This window comes from Euwallacea fornicatus, chromosome 17 (assembly GCF_040115645.1).
Source record: "Euwallacea fornicatus isolate EFF26 chromosome 17, ASM4011564v1, whole genome shotgun sequence".
Taxonomy (NCBI): Eukaryota; Metazoa; Arthropoda; class Insecta; order Coleoptera; family Curculionidae; genus Euwallacea; species Euwallacea fornicatus.
Genome location: NC_089557.1, coordinates 2,403,198 through 2,418,949, shown reverse-complemented (window position 1 = coordinate 2,418,949; position 15,752 = coordinate 2,403,198). Strand labels below are relative to the sequence as shown.

The 15,752-nt window shown below is 39.8% G+C and overlaps 1 protein-coding gene across 4 annotated transcripts in view; it reads right to left on the bottom strand.

Moving 5' to 3' along the window:
- Window positions 1-15,752, bottom strand: part of SPR (Sex peptide receptor) — an 86,817-nt gene that overhangs the window by 45,134 nt on the left and 25,931 nt on the right. Inside the window, exon 1 of one of the 4 annotated variants that reach the window (XM_066292182.1) lies at window positions 6,427-6,564. The exons of 2 other annotated variants lie outside the window; for them this stretch is intronic. Coding sequence is in view for 1 of the 2 variants with exons in the window: in XM_066292179.1 (XP_066148276.1) it covers window positions 2,045-2,054 (10 nt within the window). In the remaining variant the exon portion in view is untranslated. Of the gene's footprint in view, window positions 1-2,044; window positions 2,096-6,426; window positions 6,565-15,752 lie in introns of those variants that run through there. One more of the 4 variants, XM_066292179.1, reaches the window with a different exon arrangement.

The window sequence follows — 15,752 nt, the reverse complement described above, 5'->3', positions numbered from 1 at the left end:
ATAAGGTCATTCAAATTCAAACCAATTGTAATCAAATATATCCACTTAGTCACCTTTGAGCTCAATCAAACGAACAAATCAACAATAACAGAAATACAGCTTAATGATGAATTGAGAGGCACGGAGAAGTCATATTTGTCGGTTACCCACAGTATAAAATGAGGTGAAAGGGCCTTCATTAAATTTAACCAGAAAAATCGGCTTTTAGCAAGATGTCGTACAAGGTCGGACATACAGGGTGTTAGGGAAATAACTTTCGGAAATTTAAACAATAATTAACAACGTTATTTTGTGCAAAAAAAGCTCCGTACAACAGGGGTCAAATACGTAATGGTTAGAAAACAAATGTTAAAGTTGGCAAGCATAAAGCTACGATAAGCTTGATGATGAAAAACGTACTTGGCAGATGCTGATGGTTGGTGATGTGTAGCAAAAACATAAAAATTATTCAAAAATGACATTGCTAAAAGCAGTTTAAAACTTAATTAATAACTAACAATACTGGTTGACCGGTAAAAGTAAACTTAAGCGGCATCGCCGCGCCGAACCCCGGGAAACCTGACCGCTTTAAAGGGTCGTCCAAGTTGACTTTGCGGGTTAATTGATAGAGCAGTGGATGCGCAGTTAACAGGAATCGAACCCGAAAAACCTGTGTACATTTACATACCTAGTTTATGCAGCTACCTAGGCAACGAAATGAAATAAACACGACGCGACGTTGCCAATTCTCAAAAGATATTTTTTTTATTTTTCGAGGAAACGGTTGTATTTACGACCCCCATCGCGAGGAACTTTTTTGCTCAAAATGATGTCCTTAATCATTGATTAAATTTACAAAAGTTATTTCCCTCAGACCCTGTATTTTGAAGGACATTTAGTCAGTCTTTGTCAACTCCCCCTTTTCATCGCTTTAACGAGCTGGTTAAAAAGCTCTTTAGATGTGCGGGAAAATTGTAATTAAAATCGAACTCTTCGTTGGAGGAAAAAATTGAATATACAGTTATTGTTACATTTTTTGCCTTCCTTAGTGTAAAATTGAACGTTGCACAATCGAGAGCATCCCTATATTATTTATAAAGGGCCCAACCCCATTACTGGGTATTTTGCGGCGCCATTAACGGTAACTGCACCGGTCTGCCAAGAGATTTTCCGAGTAATTTTCACTTCAAATTAGAAACAGCACGCTCAGTTTGGTTTGTCTCAAATCGCGTTACGGCTCGCAATTTGTGCAATGAGTATTACATTTCAGTAGCCAAATCAGTTTCACAAAATTGCCGTTAAAGATCGTTATTAAAAAGACCATTCTTACACGTTCCTCATGGAGGCGACTAATAAGGTTAACACGTCGTGTCGGTAAAGTCCCGTGGTTTAGGAGTTTCGATTTTCCGCAACTATCACCAGCTTTGGCTTTTCTTCTAAGCACCGTGTTGAACTTTCACATTTTTCAATTTCGATTTTTTCTGCCTACGACGACGCAAGAAACAAAAGAGAAGTTAATAATAAAGAGGGTTGTGTGAGGTGCTCGGAGGGCTCACCTGCCATGCTGCCATGGGCGAAAATGAAATTTTCTATTCCATTAGTTTTGAATAACTTTGCGTTGAATCGCACATTTTTGTTGCAATTAATGCCCCTTTATAAACGATATTTACAGAACAAATTTCATTGAAATATCTCAAGCGGTTTCGGAAACATTAAGTTCCATATTTTTCCTGAAACTTTGCAGCCCCGTACTTTCGTAGCGAAGCTTTCGGTACATAGCTTACATGACAAACTATCGTTATTTTTTCACGTAAAATCCCGCTTTAAAATATCCACACATCGTTTAGGAACGCCCTGTATATATTTTTTGAAGTCTTTCCATTGCAAGATGATCCCATAAGAAAAAACAAAGTTCGTGGGGATTCCGGAAAATCGAAACGTAGGAGGAAAAGCTGCAGCGATGAAGTGTCAATAGTTGTGAATTACTTTGCCACTTAAGCTGCTGTGCCAACCTCATACAAGCCAAGATATCAAAATAAATGGAAATAAAATGACTGCGACTAACCAGAATACATGAATCCAATTTTCTTTTAAGTGACTGCCGAACTCTTACGAAAATACCAGAGTTGTTTTTTTAACAACCGGTATATCGAAAATAAAGCGATTCCGGACATATGTATGTTTGCAGGACGCTTTTTTCTGGCCCTCGCTCAAGCAATATCTCCCTAGCCACAACTGATCTGTTAGAAAAAATTGGCCGATCTCCATTGTTCAATGATGGCTTAAGCCCGGTTTCACTATATATACCAGGTCTACCGGTATGAAATGAGCGCTATTTTGTGACACCACAAAATTGGGGTGAAACACCAATTTTAACGAGAAAAGAAAAAAAATATTTATTGAAAATATTGACCATTGCTGCCTAGACATTTTGACCACCTTTCTGGCAATTTATGAAAACCGCGCCAATAGAAATGTGCCTCTTTGGCATCAAACCAATTAGACACCCAATTTTCTACTTCTTCGTAGGAATCGAAGTGCTGCTCAGCCAATGCGTGTCCCATCGATGAAAACAAATGGTAGGCCGAAGGAGCCGAGTCTGGTGAATACGGCGGATGGGGTAGCAACTCCCTGCCAAATGTTTTGATGGTGTCCTAAACCGGCGTTGCTTTGGGTGCAGGTGCGTTGTCATGAAGCAAAAGTACCTTTCCGTGTCTTCCCTGCCCATTCTGATCGGTTTTCGATCAATGCATAGTTTAAATTAATCAATTGTTGTGGGTAGCGAACAGAATTAACGGTTTCACCAGGTTTTAAAAGCTCGTGGTGCACCACACCTTTCTGATCCCACCAAACACTCAGCATTGCTTTCTTGCCGAATCGATCAGGTTTTGCAGTCGATGTTGATGGTTGTCCCAAATCAACCCATGATTTTTTCCGTTTAGGATTTTGAAAATAAATCCATTTTTCATCTCCAGTAACAATTCGATGCAAAACTGATTTTTTTTCGTGCCTTTGAAGCAAAATTTCACAGGTGTTTTTTCGGTTCTCCATCCGTCTCTCATTCAATTCATGCGGCTCTCATTTTCCACACTTTTGGATCTTTCCCGTAGCTTTTAAACCATCAGAAATTGTTCGTTGTGCAACATTTAACATTTCCGCCATTTGCTTTTGATCTAAAGCGTTATCTTCATCCAATATCGATTGCAGTTCGGCGTCTTCAAACTTTTTTGGTGGTCTGCCACGTTCTTCATTTTGCACATCAAAATTGTTATTTCCGAATCGTTGAAACCATCTTTTGCCTGTTGCTTCTGATAAAGCATAATCACCATGTGCCTCGACAAGCATTCGATGCGACTCTGCAGCACTTTTCTTCGAATGAAAGCAAAAAATTAATGCTTTCCGCAAATCATCATTTTGTGGTACAAAATTCGACATTTTTGGCACAATGAAATAATATATTGTTATTTCTTCAAGGACTTGATTTGCACTAAATATGTTTGTCAGTTTGCATACCAACCAAGCAAACAAAAAAAAGATTTGTTTACAACAAATGCCCTGTATCGAGACAATTATATCCTGACGCTCACTTCATACCGGTATACCTGGTACATGCAATTACAAATACACAAAAGGAATTTTCTTATCACAGATTGGTGTGCGGTCAGCTCAGGTCGAATATAGTTGGACCAAGCCAAGGTTAATCAACGCGGCTTTAAAGTCGTCAGAGTTTAAATGAAAATATGACCAAATTAGGTCACTTCTCTAACTGGCGCTGAGACACGCTATAATCCCATATTATTTTATTAGGAAGGTTGGCTAGTGAGTCGGCAACAGCGAAACGCGAATGGCGATGTAGACTACTAAAAAACACTGTCAGAGCTAAGAAGGCGTCGACCTCAACTAGTCGCTTAAAAAACGGGCCGCGTCCAACCGACGCCCGTCGCCATCGGCCGCGTCCAACCGGCACCCCCGTCTCGCCGTCCCGGTCCAACCGAACGTAACGAGTGGGCGAAATGGGTCGAACTGGCGTGAAGTATTAAAACTCCGGCTCTCGAGTGAGGGAAACGATGTTAATTAGAATAGATATTAGAATATGTCCCATTTCTGTAGCACGATAAGGACGTTGAAAACCTCAATTTATTTCTTTTTGCCTCGGACTGGACAGTGAAATGTCCCGCAATCTATTTGCATTAATCATCGCAGGCAGAAATATTTTCTTTTTCCAACTATCACGATCGTTGCTATGATTTGCAAGGTAAAATTGTATAGGTAGAGGCTGAAAATCGATGAAATCGCTTTTGTCTTCTCGTCAAATGGTACCTCTATGATTGACGATACGCCATGATTTATTGTCTCTGGAAGTCGTTTCTGCCGGGTCTCTCCGCTCGTGTTCGACCAAAAACATGGAAACGCGGTAATTATGACTTAAAATTATCCCACGTCAGCCTGTTCATATTTCCACTCGTCGTGTAAATTTCCTTGAGTGGAAGAGACATTCACAAAGTAATTGACCCCGGAAGCTCTTACCTAAGCGAAAAACTTAACGTCTCTTGCCGGTATCGCACCGTAAAATACGTTTGACAATAATTGAATTGACGCATATGAGCACCCCCTTGATAAAATAATGGAGGAGAGGAACTTGAGAAGCTCTGCGTTGAATTTGGTATCGGGGGAGTTCGATTTGAATTAGGTTTGCGACAGAAAAAGGTTGAAAGAATTAATTTTAAAGCTACGACACATCAACATTTCTTGTAAACATAATTTATCAGATCGAAGGGAGACGGCGGGGTTTGATTTAGCCGAGCGAGAAAAATATTGAAAGCAATCAATGGAATGGAATCTATTCCGAGGAAAGCAAATTGTATGTCGACGATGTTAGCGAGCTGCGAGTGAATAGCCGAGGGAAATCCTACATTATAAAGGGATTTTCATTCTGCAGTTTCTTGTCCCAAAGAAGGTTCGAGCCTGGAAAAATTGAACGTAGTAAATTTTCGGGAGTATGATTTAATCCGCACCCGAAATTAATGATTTATGGGGGTCTTTTGTTGAATGAATAATTTTATCCAACCGAGGAGGATTCCTTGGGGCTGATTAATTAAAGGGGAAGATGAAAAATTTCCATCTGAGCAGGAAGATTACAGAGAGCTGTTTGGATTAAAACTGACTGAGGCCCATTAAGACGCGTTGCTCATCAAACGGCCGACTCGCAGCCCGAAGAGCTTTTTGGGTCAGATCACTTGAACTGTAATAAACAAAATTTACCCGAATGCCAGACTTACCGACAGAAAGACGGTTTGTATCTTTTGTGAAATTGCGAAATTTTCTTCCCTTAATCGCCCGTAGGGGCGTCCGAACGTCCATTTACAGAGAGAAGTCAACCTCTATGCAAAGTGTCGGCTTAATTAACTTTTAATTATTCCACTCCGGCAAACAGGAGACGGAAAAAAGTCCTTGGATCTACTCCGAGACGTAATGTACAAGACGATTCAGGACTATGGCGTCAAACTTCTCAGGATTATTCATCAGGAATCATTTAAGTATGGCAGGAATTCACGTCCGGAAATGCCCTCCTAAGGCACCGCGGCCTGGTGATGCTTTAAGGCAGTTGGGTGCAACAGTGAGTTTCATCGATTTTTGGGACGCTTTATTCCAGTTTATTTGTGCATGTCCCCGCTGAAAGGAATCTGAAGGTGTCGGATCGGGTAATCTAGGGGGTCGCGAAGCTCGACCGCATCTGCCTCTCCATTGTTATGCGCACCGTCTACCTAAATGCTAAATATGAAATCAAAATGCATTTTGAACGGTCACTCCGACGTCATTTTGTAGAAATAAATTAAAATTAAAAAGTGCCAAAACTTGACGAGACTCGTTTTTGCACATAACTCTCTTGGCGCATCATAAGGCCGTAGCACCCTAGGAAGACATTTCCGGAGAGGGATGCTTATGCTCAAATGTCTTCTTTTGTTGCACCGAATAATTCCTAGACGTTTGATCTGATAGCTCTGAATCATCCTCTATAATGGACTTATCCAGAAAAATCATGCGATTCGCCGAGCTGGAGCGACTTTCTTTGATAATCTAGATAGTTTCATTTAGTAGTATTAAGATACTGCACTTGAATGCATCTGAATGGGACAAGCTGATGGTCTAGGGACGTTTCCAAGGATTCCTCAAAAAAGAACATGTTTTATTTCCATTGTTCTACGGAATTCACTTATTTTTTCAAGCAGAGATAAACGAGTTCCATGAAAACACCGCAAGTGGTGCGTTAATGGAGTGTCGGGCGAAATATCAGAGGCATATCATGGTTAAATTCATCTTTTGTCTATCGACAATATACTTTTTGTGGTAAATTGCTCATCGGCGCGCGCGTTTATGACTGGCAGCGCACTGCGATTGAAAAATAATGATAACCCGTTATACAAAAATTTTGTTTTTTTATCTTACTTCAATTCAATCCGTCGGAAAACCGTAGGCACACAGGACCGCAATGAACTAACACAAACAAAACGGAACTTATACTTTCTCGAGAACGATACTTTCAAGGAAAACGGTCATTATTTTTGCCTTTGAATTATACCTCGCCTAAAGGTGCTACCAAACTAGTTGATAATCTTAATCTCCAGCAGTGCTATCTGCAGCGCAATAGGTGCAAACACGATCCGGATCGCGGTTTACTTACCCACGGATTAACTTCAATCGAAAGGATCAGCCTAATAACTAATTAATATAAAAATAAATACATATAACGGGATTACAAAGTAGATTTTCATATTTTTCTGCAGTCGCAGACAAATGTGAACCGGGTCACCTTCCATTGTCCCAGTAGAATTTTTGTGCAGATTTAAAAAAAGCTACGGGGGTTGTGCGAAAAGTATTGAAACTTGATCGTGTCCCTGAAGGGCGACCACATGGATTACTGCACCAACCGGACTTTTTCAAGCGGCGGAGATGCCCATTTTTGCCGCTTTTCAAATTTTGAATCGCGACAACTCGGCCAGACGTGACTCAGTTTCATCAAAAAATAGCTCAAATTAATCGTCGCGACGAGCTGCTCAAGACGCCTCAAACCGCTTTTCGACGTCTTTCAAAGTTCCCGAGATAGAGCGTGATTTTGATCCTCGATTTTCGTGATTTTTTGTTGCAGAAAATGAATGTCCGAGAAAAGTGCCTTTCTGAACCAAACCTCGGTTTCCCGGCCCACACTGTACTTGCAACTTCAAACAGAACAATGAGTGGTGCTTCAATGACTGCATCTTCGAAGTGGATTAGCATGTCGGATGGAGCATGCTGAGGCTCTTGAGCGAACATTCGTATACGTAGAACGCCGTCCTGTTAAGCAGGGGGACATCGTTAATATACTACTCAAATTTAGGTTAAACGAGAAAATCGGGACAATGAAGTCGAGCAAATTGGGATAATAAGATTTTCAAGTGGGATTAATGAAATTCCGCAGTGCTGACTTGGGAGTAATAATTCCGGAACTTGAAGGAAAGGTTTACGTCACAGACAGTTTTTATTCAATTTGAATGCGAAGGCCGAAATCAAGTCATGAATTTCATTCGAAAGAAAACTGCGACGTGTCAGGGCCCAGTGAACTGACTTTTTCAACGGGATTTGCAATTCACAGTCTGGAATTTTCCTGATTGACACCTAAAATCGCATTTTGCATTTCGGACATTCAATTTTTAGCTGGGCATTGTGTTTTGGTCAACGCGGGGCCCCAATTGTGCCACATTAAAACGTTTCGGGCTGACGCAATTTTGCGGTTTCGTCATTAGTTTCAATCGAATTGATATACTGATGTTGTTTGCGAATTTTGGTGCGTTAAATCCATTCCGGACTGCAAAAGCGAATTAATTCGCTACAGTGCATAATTTTATCGTGTCTGATGGACACGTTGGTTAATGTGAACTGTTGCACTTTAATCCCTTGGAAGCAGTTTATACGACGTGTCATAAACAGCAAAGCAGATATACGAATATACCGAGCAAAGCGTTTTCCCAGGCAATCGTTCCGTCACGTTGTGAGCACGCAAGAATTCCAGGCAGAAAATTGAATTCGGGAAGTTTTTCGAGATTTTCAGGAAAACTAGAAATAGGCCGAATTACTTTATATGAAAATGAGGCAATATGCCTGCTGGTGACATTGTATTAATATTTTAGGACCAGCTGAAGGCAGTTTGTGCAAAATTTGCTTTGATCGAGATTGATTAATAAATTAAAGGGCAATAATAGAGCGAGGACTTAATAGCCATCATTAACTCGGCTCAGTCGTAATGAATGTCTCTATTGCATTAGCAGCTCGAATTTTGAATTTTCAGTTTTGGACAGAGAGACGAAACTGATATTTTCGAGTAATTAGAAAAAGTAACTTATTTGTTCATAAATTACTCATTTTATATTCATTCTGCCTTCTCTTGCCTAAAAGCTAAAAATTCCGAACTTGAACTATTAATCGCGGAAAATACGTCTGCTGTTCACTTAGCAGTTCGATTTCTCATTTGATAATAAATTCTTCGATTAAAGCAAATTGCTTTACAACAATGAAATTTCCAGAAAATTGACAGGTTGGGTTATTAAACTGCAGTTTGCAGATTGCTCAGGACTTCTAACAGCGGAAAAGAGGCATTTTCCTATTTCTAAAACTTCAAATATCTATAGAATTTATATTGGAGAAAGGGGTACGGATGAGTTGCCGTAATGGATCCTATCATTACAACAATCACGAACCTTCCGAAGTGAAATGGAACAGAAGAAATGGGGTTAACACAGAAATGTCGGTTCTGGTACCACAGAGAGTTACACTTATGTGCACCGAGCCAGATAATTTTCTTATCAAAATGGCGAAGGCAAAGCTGACCTGTCAATCATATTTTACCAGATCTGCGGCAGCATGATCGGTGTACTCAAATAAATCTCGCAGATCCTGAATCTTGTAACCAGCACCACGAATCTACTTTCCTTTTCCCTTTTTAATTTTCCCCTCTTATTCACGTTCTGCTAGATCCAAAATCCACAGATGGCCTGAGTACGAGACTGAAGAATGGAAATCAAGAACAATTAGAGGTGGCGTATTGTACCTTTTATTCAAAGCGTGAGGGAATTGATATAACCCAGGCAGACTAACATTCTCCAGAAGGAAACTTCCTCTCGCAAGAATAATTGCATGTTGCAGAGGGGAAATATGCAAGATGCCACATAGATTTCCTTGATGCTCGGGAGCTTAACAAAGAAATTAATCACCACAATAGGACAAAAGTGATAAAAATAGTCACCCACATTAATTAAATAAATAAAAGAATAGATGATGCAGATTTAATTAAGCTCTACTCGGGGCTCAAGTGCCGACACATACACTCGAACATTTACAACTCTAACTTTTCAAAACACGATTTTCAGTTTTTATTATTCGTTTTCTGTTAATGATTCAGAAAATTAAATCATCAAATGTCGCTCTTGTCGTAATTCTGGGCGTGTAGTCCAATTGGTTTAGGTCTGGCCTGTGGTGTGGTCATATCGCGACTCTCACCTTCACGCGTTATATTTAAAAGTATCCGATCACCTCCACTTTGTTAGTCTTCTGACATTGCTCCCATAGTCCTCATGATGTCAGAAAACATTGTCGAAAACATTGCAGCTTGAGTCTTTTTCTTGCTCGTTGCTCGTGACTGTCTCTAGGATTAATCTTACCATCAAATTGCCAGATTTAAGCGTCTTCTTAAAGTTCCTGCACTACAAGGAAATAAGTAATTTACTTACAGTAGCAATCCTCCTGTAGCTCCCAACTTACTTTCAGTTTAATAAGCTTGAAGTTTCGCATCATCTCAGTACAAGTCAGGTAACAACATCGAATCTAACAAGTTATATTGCACTTGTGTAATATACGCGAGACAGGTATAATTTAGGACGATTAGACAAATCTTAATAACACAGGGTGAAGGGGCCAATCTTGGAAAATTACACAGATCACAAAGCAAGAAGCACTTTGGTTATGAGAGATTGCTTGGCAACTGTGAGAAATTTAGAAGGGTGTAGTGTCCTATTTGAATATTTTATACAAAATACATCGATCATTTTTAGGGTGGCCCTTACAAAAACAAAGAAAGTAGAAGTAATAAATCGAAAGGACTATGGGTCGTTTCGTAACTGGATAATAAGGGTGGAATTCATCGGGGTCAGGTGCGTCCGGTTAGTCCTCTATCTTATTTGGATTGAAGGTTGTAAATCAAGGGCGGGTTCAGTCCTACTCGACATGACTTTTGAGCGAAACATTAAGGTGTGGAAAGGCGGAAATCAGTATTCACTTTAGGGGAATATTGATCAGGGCAGCAAACTGTTCTAAAACCCTTCGTGTTTGCCCATCAACTTTTCACCCCTACAAAAAACTAACTCGCTATAGGCGATGCGGACAAAATCCCTAAACCAACAAAAGAACACGCTGAACTTAAAATTGGGGTTTTAGGGCATTAATGCATAGGAAGAGTTAAAAACGGGAAGCCGACGTAAAAGAAGCATTTTTGCTTAGATAAAAATTCCTGGACAGTTTCAGGAAAATGTCGTAAAAACATTATTATTCTCCATATTGTTTTAGACAAATGCCGAGTCTGGTCTTGACGCCGATCAAATTCCATTGGTGTGTGAAAGATCCAGAACTCCAACGGCCGCGTTTTGCCATACAGGGTGTTCGTTTTTGGGGGTCAACCATTTCCCATCTTGGAAATCGTAAAAGAGCCGCCGTCAGATCGGTTAGGGCAAAATTGCGTAATTTTGAGTTCAAGCTTCCAAATTAAAAAAATTCAGCTGATTTTGGGAGGTAATCGAAAAAAAATTACCAAACAAACCCTCGAGTTATTTGGCGCGATCATTTAAACGGATTCAGACTTCATCAGTGTCACTTTTTCGTTTTTACGATGTGACGGTGTCACTATTGACATCCTCCGTTTCGATTTTCGACAACCATCATCAAGCTGGTTTTTTTATTGGGCGCCATCTTAGATTTTCTCCCTGTCGGGCTGAACTTTTTTTCTGATCACGACGACGTACCACGTGTTACGGTCAAATCTTATCATTTAGCGGAAATATTTGCGCAACTTAGCCCCAATCCGCCCGACCTCGCCGTTCTTCCGATAGCCGCGATCCCCGCGGTTGGACTCCAGAAACGGACACTCTGTATGCTCTACACATTGCGGCGCACAATGATCATACAATATGACGTTACATCCCAAATGAAGACATAATTAATTTTAATTACGACGCAGTAATTTCCTGATCAGTGCTAATTACTTTCCAAACTTCTCCATCCTGGGAAAATGAACGATTAAAAAGTCAATTAAAAACTTTTACAGCTTCCCCGTCAGATTTACCGGAATTTCTGAGCTCCATTAACAGAATCGTCGGCGTTTCTGAATTTATTAACATTCAAGGTGGAAGACGTAAATTGTTTGGCAGGCTTCATCGACCCTGAAACAGTAAATTCAAGGAGACTCTGAGTGCTAAAAGAGAAACTTTGCCTAAAGCCAGCGATAGTTTTATTAAAATTGTTATCATCAGACTCGCGAAGCGTGTTCCGAAATTGATTTTCAATGCGCTCGGCAATCAATTTGAATGTCTTTGACATAAAAGGCGGAAAAAGAAGCTTTTAAAATTTCACCCTTTTGATTGAGCTCCCCGGAGGAGTTCATTTTACGGTGGAGTTATTGCCGAACGTGCGATACTCATTTGGAAATTCCAAATAAAAAATCCTCCTCTTCACAGGTAAATCGCAACCAGCTTTGAAGTTTTTTTTCCATAATTCTGGTCAATCGAATTTTCCAGTCCACTACAAATTTCCTACGAGTTCGTCCTGATAAATGAGGACAAATGATGGAAATGACGTAATAACACTATTACTTAGGCGAAACTCGTAAAATGGGATAAATTTCGGACTCGTCTATAAATCAGCGGATCCCCGCAACGCAGACGTTTTGTCGAAGGATCTTATAGCTTTTATTGTAACATATTTTCCTCAACGAGATGCAAAACGATGGGGAGGGTAATATTGCCAGAATTTATGGAAAACCAAGTGTCGAGGATTTAGACGATTTCTTGCTGAATTGCGGTCATTCCAGTGCTAAGGCCCGAGATGCGATGCAATATCATGAACAAAAAGAAACATGTAAGATTAGTCAAACTTGACCAGTATCATAACCACACTCGAAAAGTCCCGTGCGCTATGACGCCTCATCACATTTATGGCCAGTGAAGTGAGAGTGATGTTGCCAAACTCCCCCTTTTTTCTTTAAATATATATCCCTTGAGACATGATTATTATTTTTAATTCTCCTGGCGATTTTGGATATTTCCCATAGCACACGTTCTATATTCCACTCTAACGACTTTTTAGATATTTACGCCTCAAGTTGCACATTTTTCACACTTTTATTATCCGCAGCTGCAAAGATGCGTAAAATTGCATCACTTTTATAATTGTAAAAATAGTTTAAGATTTTCACAAATTCACGAACTTCCAAGCTGCTGCTGCTCCTGCCGGGGAGATAGGGCAGGGGAAGCAGCGCTGAAACCAAAAACCGTTGGCGATATACTGGTACTTACACCATGGGGGTCAAAGACCTATCCGCACCTCCACGTGGTGGCCCCTGGATGCCTTCTTCACGGAGTCCGGGTAACCAACCCCGGAGAAGGGAGGGAGAGGTAACAAACGCGGAAGGCAAAAGGAACGACCTATTACGTTATCATAAATTAACCCTTCGGGCAAACACGGCAGGAAAGGCTATAGAACTTCACAGCTAAAAGCCGAAAGGACCGAAAGAGAATCATCTTAGGAGGAAACGCAAACATGCAGAAACGATTTTCGCTCCTAAAGGGAAAAGCAAAAACGTTTGTTCTATATACATTAGAATTGGCAACAGCACGAGACGGGACCAGAAGGGCATAGTGATTGGTATGAGGAAGAATGGTCTTGTTCTGCAGCTTGCAAGAGCACAAATCGAGTATGAGGAGCCGCGAAGCTATCACGAAGGTCCTTTCCATTACACGAAGGGTGAAAAGAAGCAGGAGACCGAAGTGACCCAAAGAGACAGTAGATGTTCCAAAAACTAGCAATTCCGCTAGGAAGAAACGAGTGAAGTAGACCGTAGCCACTCACCAACCCTGACGATGTATTCCTCAAGGAAGGTTCCGGACTCAAAGAAGGTTCTTCCACCCCGAGGTTTTAGTGGGTACCTATTATTTTATTGCTGCTGGATGAAAAATCGGGTATCAGGGAATAAATCGTCCCAGGTAGAATAACAATCTAATTACTGGCTCTTCAATTATTGTTAATCTCTCAGAAGGGTATCTGTCTTGTGTACTTGTTGAAATTAATGATAGAACTGCCAATTCTCATTGCCAGATCGCTCACGCTTCGCTTCCAATTCTTCCACCGTGTTTCCTTGAAAATAAGACTTAACCAAAAATAAGCATGCTTTTTCCAGGTATTTATGATATAAGCCCTACACTCAAAATAAGCTCTAGTCAAATTCGTCATCCGAACGACCCCGGGTATCCCCTCTCCAGCCCTACACGTCGAGCAGTGGCGCGTGGTCTGGTGGGTTCGGTCTGCTGAAGGCCTCTTTAAAAACGATATTCCGATATCTCTGCCTGGTTAGCTCGGGTTAATTTATTAATAATTCGCCTGGACTTTAAACAACAATTTAACATTTAATTTAATAAATCGCTGAATTAATTTTGATGTAACGGAATTTCAGATAATTATGCGATTTTGCGATTTATAATAATATAATTTACTGTAATGCTTGACCTATTTATCAATTAAATTTAAAATTAAATTCTAGCTGTTCAAAGCTGATTTAATTCGACCCTCATAGTCTCCATTACTGGTAATGATTTATATTTTATATGGAAGCGCTTGGTTTTCCATTTAATCAACCTCGTAATTATTGATTGCGCATCACTCTCAGTGATACACCCTGATTCTCGATATGTGCAGATTCGGGAAGCCTTTACTGTTCAATGATCTTATAATCCTCGAAACCGGCAAAATTCAAATTTCGAATTTGTGAAGTTCGCTCAATTATTCAGTTCTCAGATTGTGCAAACCGATTCACTCATCTATTTAATTAGCCGAGAAACAAAGTGAGTTAAATTAATTAAATCTCGAATTAAGTTGTAGCGTTCTAATCTTGATTTAATATTCAACGCTCAATGCTCCACTTGTTGGTGCGATCCAAACTGGTTCTGGAGAGAGAATCGTATGTTTATCAAATCAATTAATCTCGAAACTAAATGAGACAAATTAATTAAATCCAAACAATTAAAATTTAATTTAATTATTCGGGTCTCGTATTGTCTGTTATTACTGATAGTGATAGTATGCATTTAGTGATTTAAGCTGGTCCTTAGTGTCGCACGTTTAACTATTCAAATGCAATCTCGACACCATCCAACACACTGGGGAATTATGGTACGTTCTTTAATAAGTGCGGTAAGTAGGTCATTACCGCACGCGAGTGGAATTTGCAGAGGTGAGGCGCGGTTTGCAATCACCTAAAGGCGGTAATAACCAAATACCACACGCGTTATGTGTAATACTTCATATGCGCAACCATAAGGGTTTCATTCAATCATCGTCATCAAACTTTGTTTGATCGCCCAGCACTTCGAATATCTATATTTCTAATGGTATTAACTGATTTGTACTGGAATTGCAGTTTATCTGTTTAATTAGCTAGGGAAATCAAGTTGAATAAATTATTTATTAATTTACAGATTAAATTAAAGTTAATGTAGTTCCTGGCAAAATGGCGCGAGTATCTTTCCAATCCACAGAACTGATTTTTAAAAATTTAATTTAATCATCCGACTGCTTCCTTACAGCTCCAAATTAAACTTATTTCTCGGCGTCAAATTAAATTAGTTAAATCAGTAATTTCAATTAGGTAGTTTAATTTTTTTCCCCGTTTAACGTTCACGGTTCTCAGTTAGACTGTGCACACGTGCGACTCTTCAGGTATGTGAATCGCGCATGCTCTTTGAAGGAACACGGAGACCAATAGAGTGAAATTATTTAATATTTTCTAATTACTTATTAAATTCGACCTTTCCGCAATCGGTTATGCAGTCCTCCGACTATATAAATGCCGATTTATATTATTATTAACCGAATATCAGTTTAACTGCAATTCAATAGTTATCGAATAGAAATAGAGTATTCATTAAGCGAATGAGCACCGTTCACTAAAAAGCTCAGGGTTAAATATGCTTCTCCGTGAATGGGAAAAAGTTCAGCAGTTTGCCTTAAAGCATTGAACCTTTCGATGCAAATGTGCCCCCACAACGCCGATTCAATTTGCATGAGTGTTGTGGTCAACGAACTATATATGCAACTTTTATATCGTCGAGGCCCCTCCCCAGATGGTTCTTACAGATAGAGCGACCTATCCGACACCTAAATTAATTATTCAATTACGCTCGCATAATTCAATTAATTATGACCCACCAATTACTCTTAGGAGCGCGAAAACTCGTTTTCAAATGGGAAATTTTCATCAGCGAAAAAATATTTTGTTGCCATTTTCAAACCTCAATTTTTACCTCTGGATTTTAAAGGACTTCGCAAATACGAACTTCAAAGAAAAATAAACTTAGACAAGAACGAATTTATTATTTTTACCGCTGTCACCAGAGAGAGGTTCAACGAGATAAATGGGAAATTTCTCTATGCAAAGCCCGCAATAGACCACGATAATTTATAGAGAACTATTGCGAATTGAC